At 42.9% G+C, this 19291-nt stretch overlaps 1 protein-coding gene across 7 annotated transcripts in view; it reads right to left on the reverse strand.

The window, feature by feature from the left end:
• Window positions 1-19291, reverse strand: part of PLEKHG1 (pleckstrin homology and RhoGEF domain containing G1) — a 245373-nt gene that overhangs the window by 31617 nt on the left and 194465 nt on the right. For all 7 annotated transcript variants that reach the window (XM_008007562.3, XM_073022357.1, XM_073022356.1 and 4 more), the window contains 4 exons: window positions 13575-13621; window positions 8632-8782; window positions 4738-4869; window positions 9-191 (listed from right to left, as the gene is read on the reverse strand). In XM_008007562.3, the coding sequence (XP_008005753.3) occupies window positions 9-191; window positions 4738-4869; window positions 8632-8782; window positions 13575-13621 (513 nt within the window). The remainder of the gene's footprint in view (window positions 1-8; window positions 192-4737; window positions 4870-8631; window positions 8783-13574; window positions 13622-19291) is intronic.

Below are 19291 nucleotides of genomic sequence, written 5' to 3' on the forward strand. Positions count from 1 at the left end.
AGACCTACCAGGATGTGAGCTTTGTATGTAAACGTGTCGTCTCTCTTCTTCGTGATGAGCAGCAGCTTGTCGAAGAGGAAGAGTGTCCGCTCATTCTTGGCTCGCTGGATGCGGAAGGTTCCCTCAAGCACCAGTTCCCCATAGCTGGTCAGGTCTGGCCCCTTCCAGTTAGTGAGCAAACTCTGTATCTCCTGAGAAAGGGAATGGGCCATGGCATTTAACAGGAGGCAGAAGCCAGGCACCAAGGGCTTGATGGCCCATCTGTTGAGCCTCAAGAATGGTGCCAAATCGTTCCCGACGGGGTCTAACGATCTACATGGTATCTGATGGTCTATGACATGGATCTGCATTTACAGGTGGTGTCACTTAAGGGCTAACAGAAATGAATCAGGCTGTTAGCTGATGAGCTGCTACTTACTTATTTCTATTCCTTCATCATGCCATGCTGTGGCTCACAGCAGCCCTTACATCTTTCAAAAGCCAGGTCCAGGGCCACCAGTATGGGACCCTCTCAGATAGGCCTCCTTCACTTGATTTTCTTTGTTTTGTTTTGTTTCCTTGAGACGAAGTCTCGCTCTGTCACCCAGGCTGGAAGGAAGTGGCGCAATCAGGGCTCACTGCAACCTCCACCTCGCTGGTTCAAGCGATTCTCCTGCCTCAGCCTCCTAAGTAGCTGGGATTACAGGTGCCCATCACCATGCCTGGCTAAATTTTTTAAATATTTTTAGTAGAGATGGGGTTTTGCCATGTTGGCCAGGCTGGTCTTCAACTCCTGACCTCAAGTGATCTGCCCACCTGGACCTCTGAAAGTGCTGGGATTACAGACGTGAGCCACTGCACCCAACCCCTTCCCTTGATCTTTCTCATCCCCTCTTCTCTGGGGAAAAAACCCTTCAGAGTTGTTGACTTGAAGACTTTCTTCGAGATACCAAAGTTCATACCACACATAAATAATTCAAAACTAAAGCCTATATAAATCATCCACGTCATTTTCTCAGAAATTTCTTGAGTTTAAATTTACTTACTCAGGGAAAGGAAAGGAACCTTTCTTTGCCCCTAACTTATGTTTCAGTATTTTTTTGGTTAAAATTTTAAAATTTTATGGGTTCACAGTAGGTGTATATATTTATGGGGTACACGAAATATTTTGACAGGCATACAATGCATAATAAACACATCAGGGTAAATGGGCCTCCATCACCTCCAGCATTTATCATTTCTTTGTGTTATGAACATTCCAATTACACTTGCAGTTATTTTATAAGTTACTGTTGACTATAATACCCCTGTTGAACTATCAAATACTAGATCTTATTCAACATTTTTTTTTTTTTTTTTTTTTTTAGACAGAGTCTCGCTCTGTTGTCCAGGCTGGAGTGCAGTGGTGCAATCTTGGCTCATTGCAACCTCTGCCTCTTGGGTTCAAGTGATTCTCCTGCCTCAGCCTCTCAAGTAGCTGGGATTACAGACACCCACTACTATGCCTGGCTAATTTTTGTATTTTTAGAAGATATGGGGTTTCACTATGTTGGCCAGGCTGGTCTCAAACTCCCAACCTCGGGTGATCTGCCTGCCTCGGCCTCCTAAACTGCTGGGATTACAGGTGTCAGCCACCGCATCTGGCCTAGATCTTATTGTCTCTAAGTAAAGTTTTGTATTCATTAACCACCCCCACTTGCCCCACTCCCTGTTTTAGTGCTTTTAAAGGAAATTGATAAATATAAACTAATAACATGACTTTGACTTTTCTGTGGAATTTATTGTATATCAATATCAGTGTTTTTAAAGGAAGTTGATTTTATTATTTTGAAAAACGAAAATAGTCACAAGCACCATTTAATTAAGGAACCCACAAGACAACAAAAACTTTACTGGTTGAAAACAGAAATGAACAGAAATGGAGTATTAGTTTGAGCCAGAGTCTGATTCAGTAATGACTTCAGAATGTCAAGCAGCTTCACAGAGTATGAAAAACCAGCCATTTAGACATTTCTGAATACAGTAGTCCCCCTTATCTGCAGGGGATATGTTCCAAGACCCCCAGTGGATTCTCAGAACTGGGGATAGTATCGACCCCTAAATATACTATGTTTTCCCTACAAATACATACCTATGATAAAGTTTAATTTATAAATTAGGCATAAGATATTAACAACAATAACTGATAATAAATTAGAATAATTATAACAATAGGTCAGCATCACTGCTCCGTTTGGGGGCATTATGAAGCAGAATAAGGTTGACTTGAACACAAGCATTGCAAAACAAGACAGTCAATCTGATAACCAAGCCAGCTACTGAGTGACTAACAGGTGAGTGGCCGTAGGCAGTGTGATTGGACAAAGGGGTGATTCATGTCCTAGGTGGGAGGGAGAAGGGCAGTGTGAGATTCCATCACGCTACTCAGAATGGTACACAATTTAAAATTTACAGATTGTTTATTTCCAGAATTTTCCATGTAAAATTTTTTTTTTTTTTGAGATGGAGTCTTGCCCTGTTTCCCAGGCTAGAGTGCAGTGATGTGATCTCAGCTCACTGCAACCCTGTGTCCCGGGTTCCAGCGATTCTCCCACCTCGGCCTCCCAAGTAGCTGGGGTTACAGGTGTGTGCCACCATGCCCAGCTAATTTTTTGTAGTTTTCTTTTTTCTTTTTTTTTTTTTGAGACAGAGTCTTGCTCTGTCACTCAGGCTGCAGTGCAATGGCACGATCTCAGCTCACTGCAACCTCCACCTCCTGGGTTCAAGCAATTCTCCCGCCTCAGCCTCCCAAGTAGCTGGGATTATAGGCATGTGCCACCATGCCCAGCTAATATTTTATATTTTTAGTAGAGACAGGGTTTCACCATGTTGCCCGGCTGGACTTGAACTCCTGACATCAAGAAATCCACCTGCCTCGGCCTCCCAAAGTGCAGGGCTTACAGGTGTGAGCCATCACTCCTCATTAAAAATGTTCTAACCTTGGTTGACCACAGGCAAATGAAACTGCCGGAAGTGAAAGTGCGGATCAGGGGGATGACTGTATTCAATGGATTCTGATATTATGTCTGCAAAACACTTGTATGATAAAGCATTAAACTTTTGTTGCCGTTGCCAAAAAAAAAAAAAAAAAAAAAAAAAAAAGCAGCCTGGAAGATGAGAATGTCATCTTCCTCTGAGTTTTGATAGTCAATGACATCACACCACACTCTGGCTGCCTATACCTGAAGCCTACAGAGTTTGTTCTGACTTATGAGCCAAAGAAGGTATCCTTTTTCTCGAGTTAGGCAAGGCCACTCTGTATAGCGTGGAGTCACTTTGGGCTTTTCTGTCTCACTCTAGGGACAGCCAGGAGCCTGGAACTGGCCTCTGGGCCCACGCAGCCTCTTGTTTTGTTTTTCATAGTGCATCTATTGAAGTCCCAGGGCATGATCACTGGCCCAACATCTGTCAAAAGTTCCTTAAGATTTAGGGCTCAAAATGTTCGTGCTGGATAGGACTTTAGCAAACTTCTCTGTCTTATTTTAAAAATGAAACTGTAGGGTGTGGTGGCTCATGCCTATAATCCCAGCACTTTGGGAGGCTGAGGCAGGTGGATCATCAGAGGTTAGGAGTTCAAGATAAGCCTGGTCAACCTGGTGAAACCCCATCTTTACTAAAAACAGAAAATTAGCTGGGCGTGGTGGTATGCCCCTGTAATCCCAACTACTAAGGAGGCTGAGGCAAGAGGATCGCTTGAACCCGGGACCGGAAGGTTGCACTGAGCTGAGATTGTGCCACTGCATTCCAGCCTGGGCAACAGGAGTGAAACTTCGTCTCCAAAAACAACAACAAAAAAAGGAAACTAAAATGACATGCTGGAGTCACGTCCCAAGTGACTGTAAAGGAGCTGGTTCAGCCGTGGCTCCCCCTCCTCTGTGTCCCCTGCCTATGACCACCCACGCACCACCTCATGATTTGGCAAGAACTGGTGGCAGAAGAATAAAGGCTTAACAAGTGTTTATATAGTTTAGGGAAAGTTGCTTTAAACAAGAATTACTAAATTTGCAATTAATAGAAGTAGGAGACTCAGAATTTTAACTTAGATCATCAAAGGGGCTATAAGCAAACAATTAGCTTAAAAGTTATAATTTTGGCTGGGTGTGGTGGCTCACGCCTGTAATCCCAGCACTTTGGGAGGCTGAGGTGGGCACATCAACTGAGGTCGGGAGTTCGAGACCAGCCTGACCAACATGGAGAAACCCCGTCTCTACTAAAAATACAAAATTGGTGGCTCACGCCTGTAATCCCAGCACTTTGGGAGGCTGAGGCGGGTGGATCACCTGAGGTCAGGAGTTCGACACCAGCCTGACCAACATGATGGAGAAACCCCGTCTCTACTAAAAATATAAAATAAGCCAGGCATGCCTGTAATCTCAGCTACTCGGGAGGCTGGGGCAGAGTAATTGCTTGAACGCTGGAGGCAGAGGTTGTGGTGAGCTGAGATTGTGCCATTGCACTCCAGTCTGGGCAACAAGAGCGAAACTCCATCTCAGAAAAAAAAAAAAAAAAAAAAAAAAGGAACGTTATAATGTCACTTTCTCTTAAATAGCCATACTAGACAATGGTCAGTATTACTGATGTCCTGAACTTTTTTCAGGGAGAACTGCACTGAAGACCGTGAGTGTAGTGCAGTACTTGCGCAGTCTTAATATTTTATTGGGAAAACAGTCAGTCAGTACACCTGCAACCCTGCCGGGCACCGACACCTCACAGGCTCACCTGTAACCGAACCGCGTGCTCATGTTTCCGCTTCATGTCATTGATGTGCCAGGCGACTCGCTGCATTGTGTCTATAGCATCAAGCACCACATCATAGCCTTCTGTGTCCTTATCAAGGTGATTTTCTATTTCCTTAAACAAAAAAGAACAATTTTTTTTCCCATTTTTTTTTCATACAGCCAGTGAAACAAATGCCACTTCTATGATTAGTTCCTTATATTTTATTTTTACTTATTTATTTACACACTACCAGCTGGGTGTGGTGGCTCACGCCTATAATCCCAGCACTTCGGGAGGCCCAGATGGGTGGATCACCTGAGGTCGGGAGTTCGAGACCAGCCTGGCCAATATGGTGAAACCCTGTCTCTCCTAAAAATACAAAAATAAGCTGGGCATGGTGGCGCAAGCCTGTAGTTCCAGCTATTTGGGAGGCTGAAGCAGAAGAATCACTTGAACCTGGGAGACAGAGGTTGCAGTGAGCCAAGACTGGGCCACTGCACTCCAGCCTGGGTGACAGAGTGAGACTCTGCCTTAAAATAAATAAATAATTAATGAATTGATAAAACATTTACAGACTACCATCATTCTTTAAGCTTTTGAGGCTGGAAATGCCTGCAACAAAATGGTAAGACAAGGAGAAAAAAAAAAAAGGGATAGGAAAGATAAAAGTGGAATAGAATTCCAGGATAAACAGGATAAAATACAACATGCATGTAGCCCATTGAGAATCACAGTGATATTACAGTTATTATAACAGTTGTGGGAATTGATCTTATAGCTGTAGAGTTCTGAGCTTCCTGGTGGCCAATGTTAAACAGTTCTCAGTAATATAGTTCTCACTCTTACAAGATAAAACACATACTTATTTTTTCCCTTATTTATTTAGGAAGCAAAATGTTTCACACAGGACCTTAATATTTAACAGACTCAAAAATATAGCGAAAACTATCTTTACAAAACGATCTCTATAGCAAGTAGGCATTTTAGCACATTTGCCTATAGACAAGGTTTTAAAGACCAAATGAAGTGGACTAAAGACAATCCTTCAGGGTGTTGAGAAGGATCTCATGGTTTCAGCACTCAATTCTCTGATGCTCAGAAGTATGTTACATTAGCAATCATCTTACCACTGGAGGCCCACAATCCCAGGAACATGAGAGAGGGACAGGATTTTTGTTCTAGTTCTTTTGAGCACATAAGACACTTATCCCTTGATCCTCAACAGTCTAAAGATAGAGACTACTGTATATAGTTCCTTTGATTCTTTATCTGTCCTCAGTGCCCAGCAGAGAGCTGGGTGGTAAATAAGTGCTTATTAAACTGAAACTATTGCCTTCTTAAAAACAACAATAACAGTAATCCTATATTAGTGCCTAAAACAGTAAGAAAACACTAATCAATTAGATCGTTCTTGTTATATTTATCATACATAATCAGCTAACAGGTGGAGGTTAAATGTTATGGTACAACTTGAAGATTAGTCCCATTATTTTATAGTAATGACGTAAATCTTTGTTTACTTTTACTGAATATTCAACTTTTTCATCTAGCTAGAAACTGTAAAAGAATTTACATTTTCTTTCCATGCTTGGACTCAGCTGTTAACAAGGTCCTAAATGGCAAATTTAAAAACATAATGATTTCTTCTTTTAGCCTGAGAGACAATTGTGCTCATCAGCAAACAGACTGGGAGGTACAGAGGATATTTCTGTGGGGATTTTCATGGATGGCTACATAACTTTGAAATGACGTGAATGGGCCGGGCTCAGTGGCTCACTCCTGTAATCCCAGCACTTTGAGAGGCCGAGGCAGGCAGATCATGAGGTCAAGAGATCGAGAGCATCCTGGCCAATATGGTGAAACCTCATCTCTACTAAAAATACAAAAAATTAGCTGGGCATGGTGGTGTGCACCTGTAGTCCCAGCTATTCGGGAAGCTGAGGCAGGAGAATCACTCGAACCTGGGAGGCAGAGGTTGCAGTGAGCTGAGATTATGCCACTGCACTCTAATCTGGCAAAAGAGAGAAACTCCATCTCAAAAAAAAAAAAAAAAAAAAAAAAAAAAAAAAAGAAATGATGTGAATGACATAGAGGGAGCCTGCTAATCAACTATAAAAACAGAAAACACTTCAAAAGCAACCAGAAGTCAGTTTTGGATTAATCCAACCACCGTTTTTTTTTTTTCTTCATTGCCAGCCCTTAATATGCAGGATAAAGGCTGTTTTTCCAGTCAATTAACTTTCTGTAAGGATCTTGACTTGTTGTCTCACATGCTTAACTGAGATCTTAAACTTTCCTTTTGAATGATGGCCATCTCACTGTCTAGAAGGCCATATTAGAGATTTTTGGGACACACATGTCTTAGATGTTATATTAACAGAATTTAGCAGAGATGTGTCCTGAGACAAATATTATTTAAGAGTTATTTGGACACTAATTTTGCAAATAAATCCCACTAAATCTAAGAGGTCATAAGGATCAATTCAAAAATTAAAATAATATCCCCGATGTGACTTCAGAGAACATAAGATTCTCCAAAGATAAGCCACCCAGGCAAACAGACGAAGCTAAGAAATTGCTAGTAAAGATGGACAAAGTTCTTGAAATTTTAAATATATGTGAACCAAACAAATCTGGAATAATTATCCAAGTTAGAAACCTGGAATCACTTAAAAAGAGATACCTGTAAACTGCAGGCCTGTTGACGTGGAGAGGAACTCTGAATTAAAATTCCTTTAAAAAGGGGATTTTAATGTATCATAAAAATAATAAAAAACAATAGCTTATTTTTATCAAATGCCTGTGAGTCACAGTGAATGTGGGCAATTGATAAGATTTAGACCCAGGCAGTCTTTCCCAGAGCCCTGTTCCTAACCACTCCACTGTACTGTCTTTCTCCTGCTACAAAAGCAAGCAACCCCTACTTACAGAAAGAAAATTACCTACTATCATAAGTTTTTTTTTTTTTTTTTTCATTCGCATCAACTGTTTTGGAGGGTAAGAAATAAGAATTTGAGGCCGGGCGTGGTGGCTCACGTCTGTAATCCCAGCACTTTGGGAGACTGAGGCAGGAGGATTGCTTGAGCTCAGGAGTTTGAGATCAGGCTGGGCAACATGGTGACATTCTATCTCTACCAAAAATACAAAAAAATTAGCCGGGCATGGTGGTGCACACCTGGAGTTCCAGCTACTCAGGGTGCTGAGGTAGGAGGACTGCTTGAGCCCAGGAGGCGGAGGTTGTAGTGATCTGTGATTACACCACTGCATGCCAGCCTGGGCAACAGAGCCAGACCCTGTCTCAAGAAGAAAAAAAAAAAAAAAAAAGAAAAGAAAAGAAAAAAGAATTTAAGAGATATGATTATCTTTGTTTCTAAAGCCTTCTTGAATTTTGTAAAAGTAGTGGAAAATAATATAAGAGGAGAGACACCTGAAGTGACGCTAAGCCCAGCGTGGAGGTCACTTATGACTCTGCTCATCTGTCCTCTCCCTTTTTAGCCCCTTCTCTTTGCTCTCCACACAAAAGCCAATCTATGACAAATAGCTTTCCTTTCCAATTGCCTACTGAATCGGGGCTGATGGAAACATTACAAAATCTGTTTTCCATTTGCATGATAGCTCCCTGCCTGAAACTGTCAGTGCACAGGGCGAGGCACTCCTAAGCCCCATCAGAATCAGAGCTAAGATTAATCTCTTCTCTTGGCTGTTGTCAATGGGGCTACGGGCCTAGAATATAAATATCTCCAAATCCTCAAAGCAGATTAGTCAGTTGTGAAATATGAGTGTGGGAAATGTTTCCATATGTCCACAGCATTTTCTGGTATTTTCCACCAAACTTAATATATACACAGAAAACTCCCATCCCCTGGAAAGTGCTCACGCCAGGCAGAAACTTACATGCAGAAGGAGATGATACTTGAGAATCCGCTGCACTGGTTTCAAGAGATAGGACCCCAGAGGCAGCGAGTGCTTCAGAGTTTCCTGACGTTCCCTGAAGAATTTGGCCAGTATCTTGTTCCTCATGCACTCTGTTAGCACAGCCACGGATCTGCAGGAAGAATCCATGTTTTTATCTAAATTGTAATGCTTTATGTGGATATTCAAGTTTTAAATGCCATTACAAGTGTAAGTGCTCTAAAATGGGTAGGGTAGTTCCAGAGCTGCAGCCAGATCAGCACGCCTTTAGGTAAATTGGAGAAAGGGGTCCCTCTGGGAGGGTGAATTAGAAAAAGGCACTGGACCGAGTGGCAGTGGCACCCTGGACTCACGGCTTCTAAGGAACAAGTTCCTTCTTTCTAGGAGACGCAGCCTTGTGCCAGGGCCCATGGCTTGGCAAAATGTATCTGAGTGGGATTTTAGCCCCTAGCTGTGCCCTATCTGGGTATCTCTGTGTGGTGCTCACACAGCACGTCTGTATTCCATTTCCACAGGTTAGATTATAAAGAGTAGGCAGACTTTCCTTCTACTAAGAAAAAGGAGTTCCTTCCTGCTAGAAGATCCAGCCCCCTGTCAGAGCATTTATCACCCGCTCTGCTGGCCCCTTTTATATGGTGCACAAACTGTGACCCTATGTGGTGGCCTCCCTTATAGACCTCTTCCCTTGGGGGAATCTTTGAACAGGTCTCCCTTTCCACCTCCAAACTGTTATCCTCACACATAATACAGCTTCTGGGAAGCCAGATAGTCTTGCTCCTATGGAGTGCGCCTCAGATCAGGGTGTTCCAACAGTGGGTTAGAATTCCTTCAGCCCAGATCCCCCCGAGGTGCTGGGCATACATAGCCCCAAAATATCTTAAGGCAATGGTTGAAACAATGCTCATATCACAGAGCAAGCTAATGGCTTGTACAGTCACACACACGTAAATTAAAAATCTTTTGTTCTCAAAATGTAGAAGGAAGCAGGTGGAAATAATTTCAGCCCTTTCCTCCCTAAGTCAGTAATGTTTTCAGGATTAATTGAGAAAATCAGATAGAGCCAAACAACAAAATAAGGCTGTGAGGAAGTTAAATGGAAGTTTCAGAATTAAACCATTAGAATCCCTTTTGTGCCAATCTACTTTGAGAAAAATCTATTCACACTCATTTATTTTCCCCTTGAGTCAAGATTTCAAAACTCTCCATCATGTAACCTAGGAACGTTTCTAAGGTTCTTTAGAGTCAGAATCGGCTGCTCTGTAGCCCTTTGGCCACCTAAAGGCTTGGGCTCTTGCTTAAGGGTAAAAACCTGCAACAAATTAGGAGTACGCTGAGCTCCAGGTTCCCGGAAGTCTTGGGCACAGGCAGGCATCTGAGGACAAGGACCTGGCCGGGTTTGCGTCCCTCCCTGGGGAACAGAGTGTGGGAGCTTGTGTCTCTTCACAGTAAAATCACTGAGGTGTGACTGGTGTGAAGATAGTGGACACTGTCAAGATGTGCCTGCGACATTTAATATCATCAGCCTGGCTCCAAAGGGGGAAGGAAAATTGTCAGATGGGCTGAAATATCTGGCACTTTTGGCTTGTTAAGTGGAAGAAAGGAACTTCGGGTCTCAGAGAGCAAACTGATTGGATACAAGCAGACAAGTTAAAATATTTCTTCATGAATATGAAAACCACACAATTGGGCAAGAAATGGACATGTCTTCTTCACTGAGAACAACTTTTGAGTACCTCTCTGCTAACATGTTTCTTCAGAGTCAGACTCAATTTTTTTTTTTTTTTTTTTTTTTTAAAGGCAACTGTCTCACCAGGCACGGTGGCTCATGCCTGTAATCCCAGCACTTTGGAAGGCCGAGGCGGGTGGATCGCTTGAGATCAGGAGTTCGAGACCAGCTTGGCCAACATGGTGAAACCCCATCTCTCCTAAAAATACAAAAATTAGATGGGTGTGGTGGCACGTGCCTGTAATCCCAGCTACTTGGGAGGCTGAGGCAAGAGAATTGCTTGAACCGGGGAGGCAAAGGTTGCAGTGAGCTGAGATCACACCAATGCACTCCACCCTGGGCGACAGAGTGAGCCTCTAACTCCAAAAAAAGACAACTTTCTCCAGAAAATTATCCTTAACCTTGAACTTTTATTACACATTACTGAGTTTGTCCTGTGTTAATTTATATTTATTTGATCTTCCAGAATGTGCTCTTCCACCATTGCATTTAGTTGCATCTGACCTTCAAAAGAATAGAAACTGCTTGAAGGCAAGGGTATTGTTGGCTATTTCCTGACAATATACACCAGGCTTGGGACGGTGCTCCATGAATGACGAGCTCTTAAAAAGGTCCTTGAGCAAATGATTTTGCCTTTTCCCTGGCTCTGAGGCAGCCTAGCATATAGAGAGGCTGTTTTTATTTTGAACTCTTCTTAGTAAATCACAAAATCTTCTGAATTTGCAATTTTGGAAGTTTAAATTAAGAAGTTATTTCTTCAAATGATATGTTTATAATGAAATTTACACAAACATAATTCCCCAAACAAGCTCCTGTATCGTTTTAGATTCTCATAATTGGGTCCGGAACTTTGTTGATTTTTCAGGATCTGAACGTTTTTTCCTTCCCTGAGGAAGGAGTTTTGTGGAGAAGTTGAGGGCCGATTCTGTGACCCCTCTGAGTTAGGGTGTGAGGCAAGCTGGCTTTGGTTTACAATCATGGGATTTAGCTGGGACATCCTGCAATCTCCTGAAGTTTTCAGCATTAAGATGGAAACAAATCCTTTAAGAGAGAAAATTGCTTAAGTGAAACCATGTAAATTAACTATGGGTGGGTCTACAGATAAGGATGTACAATAAATGTTCTAATATGCATGTGGGTCTATTTATTTATTTTTTGTTTTGTTTTTTTAGGGGAAACTGGGGAAAGCAAGGATCCTCCAAGGGAAAATATTTGCCATGAGTAAGCTGAGCCTCTAAACTTCTGGCCTCTCAATTTTTTTTTTTTTTTTTAAGACAGAGTCTTTCTCTGTCAACAAGGCTGGCGTGCAGTGGTGTGATCTCAGTTCACTGCAACCTCCGCCTCCTAGGTTCAAGGGATTCTCCTGCCTCAGCGTCCCAAGTAGCTGGGATTATAGGCATGTGCCACCGCGCCTAGCTGATTTTTGTATTTTTAGTAGAGACAGGCTTCTGCCATGTTGCCCAGGTTGGTCTCGAACTCCTGACCACAGGTGATCTGCCTGCCTTGGTCTCCCAAAGTGCTAGGATTACAGGCATAAGTCACTGGACCTGGCTGCTTCTTAGGTCTTTAAGATATAGGATCTTGCTCTGTTGCCTGGGCTGCAGTGCAGTGGTGCGATAATAGCTCACTGTAGCCTCAAACTCCTGGGCTCAAGCTATCCTCCTGCCCCAGCCTCTTGAGTAGCTCTAGGACTAGAGATGCATGCCACCACATGCAGCAACATCCTGGGTCTTTTAATCTACACTGGCTTTCCAAGGTTACTCCTGACAGTGGGGAGCAGGGGACCTATTTGTTCTTCCTTCCAGAAGTAACACTCAGGGCTCAGCCTGTTGGCTTCTCTTCTAGGTGGATCCCACCATCCACTTTATCGTCAGGGACCTGTCTACCAAGACTGGCTACAGAATGTGTAAAGTCTCCCTAGGGCTCTTCTTACTGGCTGGTCCTTAAGATAACTCGAAGTCTGGCAGGGCGTGGTATAATTGCAGCTACTCAGGAGGTTGAGGTAGGAGAATCGCTTGAACCCAAAGGTAGAGGCTGCAGTGAGCTGAGATCGCGCCACTGCACTCCAGCCTGGGTGGTGGAGTGAGACTGTCTCAAAAAAACAAAACAAAACAATCCATAACTCAAAGTCTGCTAATCATGTGGGAAAAAAGAAAAATAAAAAGGCAGGGGGAGAATCACAGTTTCAGCAACTTTTACAAGGACATATTCATAGCAGCACGAGGTCTTAGAAGTCAGAGAAGAAACCCTGGTTCAAATCCAGGCTGGGGCATTCATCAGCTATGCGCCCCTCAGAGAATCACCTTACCTAGCAGAGCCTCAGTTACTTCATCCATGAAATGGGGAAGGGGCAGGGATGATGATGAACTAGCACTTATGAAGAACCTAGGAGGGGCCAGGCACCGGGATGGGTGCCCTGCTTTAAAAAAAAAAAAAAAAAAATTCCCTCAATGTCTCTGGATTGCTTTGAAAAGTTACATTTAGTATTTTGTATTTACAGCATTTAGTACAGTGCTTAGGAATCAGTAAGGGCCCAATAAACGTCTTCTGGAGAAAAAAAAAGACATTCCTACAGTTGTAGCCCATCATCTTAGGCCCAACTCTCTTACTGAAATGGTCAATACATTGTCCAAGGATGCTTCCCACACGGCCCTTGTGACATTGATTTCCAGTGCAAGAAAAACGAACCAACAACCCAGGCGAGATGATGATGCCCCTCTTCTCATCTAGGCTTATGATGATCTGTCCTTCCTCTGAACTCCCTTAAACTTATATAGTTCATAAAATTTATTTGGAAAAAATAGAACCTGTTCTCTCCCCATCTAGATTATAAAAACTCATTAGCAGTGTTTCCAAAATTCTTAAAAACATGACACACACAGAAAAAGGCTAGCAGACAAGACTTACCCTGATGCGATAGCTTGCTTAGTTTCCTTTTGGAGATACCTAGTCATCTTTTTGGTTTCTCCATAGACTTTCTCAATTTTTCCCCACACTGGCTCTGCAGGGAGCCCCAAAGCCCAGATGGATCCGTATCTGGGTACCCCTATAATCTGTTCTCAGGACGTTTTGCATTCTTCCCATATTATTCAGCACAAGGCCAGGCACAGAACACCTAACAACCATGTGTACTGCACCAGCTGACTTGAAACAATGTGAAAGTGAGCAAAAGTACTCTTGTCCCATTCTTGATCCATACCTTGGATAGTTAGTGCAATACTGGGTATAAATGTGGAACTCTTCACTCTGCAAGGAAACAGAAGACATTTTTATAGACAACAAAGCACAGACACATTCATTTGAAAACAATAAAAAGAAATAGTATTTGGGCCTTGACATTTCTACATATATATATACATATATATATATATTTTTTTGAGGCGGAGTTTCGCTCTCATTGGCCAGGCTGGACTGCAATGGCATGATCTCGGCTCACCGCAATCTCCGCCTCCCCGGTTCAAGTGATTATCCTGCCTCAGTCTCCCGAGTAGCTGGGATTATAGGAATGCGCCACCATGCCCGACTTTGGTGGATTTCAATGTCTTTCACAATTTTTTCCTAGACTGCCAAAGAAAAGAGGTATGTAGACAGGGAGAGGAAGTGGCCGGAACTTTTGATGGTAAGACCATCAGAATAACTAATTCAAGGCCAATGAATTACTAGCTCTTGCAAAATCTAAAATAAAATTACTTTTTTTTTTTTGAGATGGAGTCTCGCTCTGTTGCCTAGGCTGGGGTGCAACGGCACGATCTCTGCTCACTGTAGCCTCCGTCTCCACCTCCCCAGTACAAGCAATTCTTGTGCTTCAGCCTCCCAAGTAGCTGAGATAACAGGCATGAGTGACCACGCCCAGCTAATTTTTTGTATTATTAGTAAAGATGGGGTTTCGCTATGCTGGCCAGGCTTGTCTCTAATTCCTGGTCTCCAGTTATCCGCCCGCCTCAGCTTCTCAAAGTGCTGGGATTACAGGCATGAGCCACTATGCTTGGCCTTGAAATTATATTTTGAAAAAGAGCCACAGATTATTTTGGTGGGGTTTCATATTCTGCAATTTTTTTTTTTTAACTTTTACTTTCTTTTACTTTTTAGACCACTTAATGCTAGATTCACATGTGACTCTAAGTGCCTATTTTTCTGGCAGCTTTAATGCTTTAATTTTTTAAAATTCTAAAATCTCTACTTAGAATCCTTCCTGTTAACCTCAATTGGAATTAGGTTGAACTTTTTTTTAATGGAAAGTTTCAAGTAGAGAGAATGGTAAAATGAATCCCCAAGTTTCCATCATCCAAACTCAATAATCATTAACTCCTTGTCTCTGCCCCCTGCCGCTCCCCTGCTTCCCCATTATCCTGAATTAAATTCTAGACATCATTTTGCTTGTAAATAGTTTAACATGTATCTCTAAAATAAGGACTTTATTTTTTTGAGATGGAGTCTCACTTGTGGCCCCGGCTGGAGTGCAGTGGTGTGATCTCGGCTCACTGCAACCTCTGCCTCCTGTGTTCAAGCAATTCTCCTGCTTCAGCCTCCTGAGTAGCTGGGACTACAGGTGTACGCCACCACACCCAACACATTTTTTGAATTTTTAGTAGAGATAGGGTTTCACCATGTTGGCCAGGCTGGTCTTGAACGCCTGGCCTCAAGTGATCTGCCTGCCTTGGTCTCCCAAAGTGTTGGGATTATAGGCATGAGCCACCTGCGCAGACTAAAATAAGGAAACTAAACAAAATACCACTGTTACACTTAAATAATTCCATAACATCATGAAGTTTCACCAGTCACTATTCATATTTCCTTTTTTCTTTTTAAAAGATTTTGCCTGTTTGGTTTGCAAATAAAAATCACATAGAGCAGGCTGGGGGTGGTGGATCACACCTGCAATCCCAGCGCTTTTGGAGGCCGCGGCGGGTGGATCACAAGGTCAGGAGATCCAGACCATCCTGGCTAACACGCTGAAACGCCATCTCTACTAAAAATACAAAAAATTAGCCAGGTGTGGTGATGGGTGCCTGTAGTCCCAGCTACTCGGGAGGCTGAGGCGGAAGAATGGTGTGAACCCGGGAGGCGGAGCTTGTAGTAAGCCGAGATCGCGCGACTGCACTCCAGCCTGGGCGATAGAGTGAGACTGTCTTAAAAAAAAAAAAAAAAAAAAAAAAAAAAAAAAAAAAAATCACACAGAGCAAATGGTTGCTATCTCTTTAGTAGTCTTTTTTAATCTTTCAGTTCTCCCCTAGTCTTCTTCCTTTTGCAAGTGAGTTGAAGAAACCATACTGTTGTGCTGCACAGCCCCAGTTCCAGTATTACTGATGACATCCTTAGAGTTTCCTTGTTATTTATGTTTTTGAGATGGATTCTCACTCTGTTGCCCAGGCTGGAGTGCAGTGGCATGATCTTGGCTCACTGCAGCCTCTGCCTCCCAGGTTCAAGTGATTCTCCTGCCTTACCCTCTCAAGTAGCAGGGATTACAGGAATGCGTCACCACACCTGGCTAACGTTTGCATTTTTACTGGAGACGGGGTTTCCCCATGTTGGCCAGGCAAGTCTTGAACTCCTGACCTCAAGTGATCCACCCACCTTGGCATCCCAAAGTGCTGGGATTACAGGCGTGAGCCACCGCGCCCAGCCTGGTTTCATTTAATATGCCCTGTCCATTATAGTCGTACTGGTTTAGTACAGACTTGCTCAGATTTAGGTTCCATAATTTGGCACAATACACTAGTGGCTATTTTGTGCTTCCTCTAATGGAAGTACAATGGAAGTCTAATGGAATTGGGAAGTCCAATGGACATAAAGTCTGGTTGTTAGACTCACACTCTTCTGTGATGCTAACAACCATTGGTACTTACTGGCTAGATCTATTAATTTATTAGGGTTTGGGAAATAGTGGTATTTCTAATACTTTATTCCTTATTTATTAGCTAGAATCTTTCCAAAAAAAGAACCTCCTTATATTAACTCTTGGTTACTCTGCATTTTATGGTCTGTATGGGAAAGGCAGAATAAATGCTTAATTCTTTCCTTTTCATTTCAAGACAGGATCTTGCTCTGTCACCCATGCTGGAGTACAGAGGTGTTGTCATGGTTCATTTCAGCCACAACCTCCTGGGCTCAAGTGATCCTTTCACCCCAGCCTCCAGAGTATCTGGGACCACAGGCATGCCACCACCTCTGGCTAAGTTTTAAACTTTTTTATGGGAACAGGGTCTTGCTATGTTGCCCAGGCTGGTCTCAAACTTCTGGGCTCAAGTGATCCCCCTGACTCAGCCTTCCAAAGTGTAAGGGATTACATGCATAAGCTACCACACCCAGCCAATTCTTTCCTTTAATTTTCAAAATAATGCATTGATTCTCCAGCATCATGCAAATGTGATCAATTTGGTGTTTTAATATCACTGCAAATTCATTAATATGGGCCTATTTAATGAGTTTTCATTGTTTTCAGTTAATTATCTTCACTGATGCTCAAATTATCCTGTTTTTGGCTAGTAGGAGCCTCTTCTTGAGCATTCATGACCTGGCCTATGGTGTTTTGTAGCTTGTTTCCTGGTGTGACAAGATGTTCCAGACTATCTTGTATATTTCGTGCCCTACAGTCATTCTTCATGGAGTCCCTATTCCTTCTGGCAGGAAACAGTGTTGGGAGACCACAATCTGGGTATCAGGGACACTCTTGCTGTAGGGTAATCATCATTTCTAGGATTTCTCAGCAGACAGAGGTAGGAAGTGGTGTGTTTTGTTGTTGTTGTTGTTTGTTTTTGAGATGGAGTCTTGCTCTGTCACCCAGGCGGCAGTGCAGTGTTGTAATATCGGTTCACTGCAGCCTTGGCCTCCTGGGCCTGAGTCACCACGCCCGGCCTGCTCTGTGTGATTTTTATTTGCAAATCAAACAGGCAAAATCTTTTAAAAAGAAAAAAGGAAATATGAATAGTGACTGGTGAAACTTTATGATATTATGGAATTATTTAAGTGTAACAATGGTATTCTGTTTAGTTTCCTTATTTTAGTCTGGGCACGGTGGCTCATGCCTATAATCCCAACACTTTGGGAGGCCAAGGCAGGCGGTTCACTTGAGGCCAGGTGTTTAAGACCAGCCTGGCCAACATGGCGAAACCCTATCTCTACTAAAAATTCAAAAAATGTGTTGGGTGTGGTAGCGTACACCTGTAGTCCCACCTACTCACTACAGCCTAGCTAATATTATATTTTAAAAATATAATATAATATATATATATATATATATATTTTTTTTTAGTAGAGATGGGGTTTTGTCATGTTTGCCAGGCTGGTCTGAAACTCCTGGCCTCAAGTGATCTACCCACCTCGGCCTCTCAAAGTGCTGAGATTACAGGTGTGAGCCACCGCTCCCTGCCTCCAAAGAAGCCTAACCTCTATTCTTTTCCCTTCTAGTATGTTCCCTCCATTCCTGTATCAATTTTTAATCAATTTTAATCAATTTTTTATAATCAATTTTTATTCTTACAGGCTTTCATCTCCTAGATAAACAAATGTTATAGCAGTGATCCTCAAACTTGAGTATCAGAATTACCTGGAGGGCCTGTTAAAACATAGATTGCTGGGTTTCTGATGTAGTAGGTCTTGGAGTAGGGCCTAGGAATCTGCATTTCTAACAAGTTCCCAAGTGACGCTGATGCTGCAGGTCCAGGACCACACTTTGGGAACCACAGTGCTGTACACACACTTTTATCCACTCCCTTCCCCCAGGAGTGCATAAAGATTTTTTTTTTTTTTTTGAGACAGAGTCTCACCCTGTTGTCCAGGCTTGGAGTCTAGTGGTGCAATCTCAGCTCACTGCAACCTCTGCCTCCTGTGTTCACGTGATTCTTCTGCCTCAGCCTACCTAGTAGCTGGGAATACAGGTGCCTGCCACCACGCCTGGTTCATTTTTTGTATTTTTAGTAGAGATGGAGTTCCATCATGTTGGTCAAGTTGGTCTTGAACTCCTGATCTCAGGTAATCTGCCCGCCTCGGTCTCCCAAAGTGCTGGGATTATAGGCGTGAGCCACCATGCCCGGCCAAGATATTCTTTACTGTTATTGCTTCACAGTACTTTATTATGTGATTATGTGGATACCAAAGTTGATTCAAATAGGTTCTTGTTTAGGGACTTGGCTGTTTCTAGTCTTTTGCAGTAACAAACATTAAACAGTATTATGCTTACATGAATTTCTGTCAGTGTATCCTTGGAATAGATCTCTCGATGTAGGACTGATGGGTGAAAGGGTGAATTCAGATGCTAGATACACAGCCCAATTCCTCTCCATAGGGGCCGTGCCATTTTCTTTTCCTACAGTTGTGAGAGTGTCTGTTTCCCCATGGCCTTGCCAACATTTCAAGCATTGTACCAAATTTTCAAGCACGCTATTTTAAAAAGTCTAAATTAGTTGCCAACTTTTAAAAGTTGAAAGATACAAATATTTTTATTTCGACCAGGCACGCTGGCTCATGCCTGTAATCCCAGCACTTTGGGAGGCTGAGGCGGGTGGATCACCCGAGGTCAGGAGTTCAAGACCAGCCTGACCAACATAGAGAAACCCTGTCTCTACTAAAAAAATACAAAATTAGCCGGGTGTGGTGGCGCATGCCTGTAATCCCAGCTACTCGGAGGGCTGAGGCAGGAGACTTGCTTAAACCCGGGAGGTGGAAGTTGTGGTGAGCCGAGATCGCACCACTGCCCTCCAGCGTGGGCGACAACAGCGAAACTCTGTCTCAAGAAGAAAAAAAAAAATTTCAATTTCTAGCTTCTCCTGAAGAAGTATAAGACCCACCAGCCCAGGGCCTGCCATTTCACATGGCAATGACCATCCCCAGGAGAGCAGGCAAACACCTCCATTGCTACAGACTCTACCTGGGCTCCTTTGTGCACCTGAGTTCGCATATGGGTTCTTGAAGCCAGCC

Source organism: Chlorocebus sabaeus, chromosome 13, assembly GCF_047675955.1.
Source record: "Chlorocebus sabaeus isolate Y175 chromosome 13, mChlSab1.0.hap1, whole genome shotgun sequence".
NCBI lineage: Eukaryota > Metazoa > Chordata > Mammalia > Primates > Cercopithecidae > Chlorocebus > Chlorocebus sabaeus.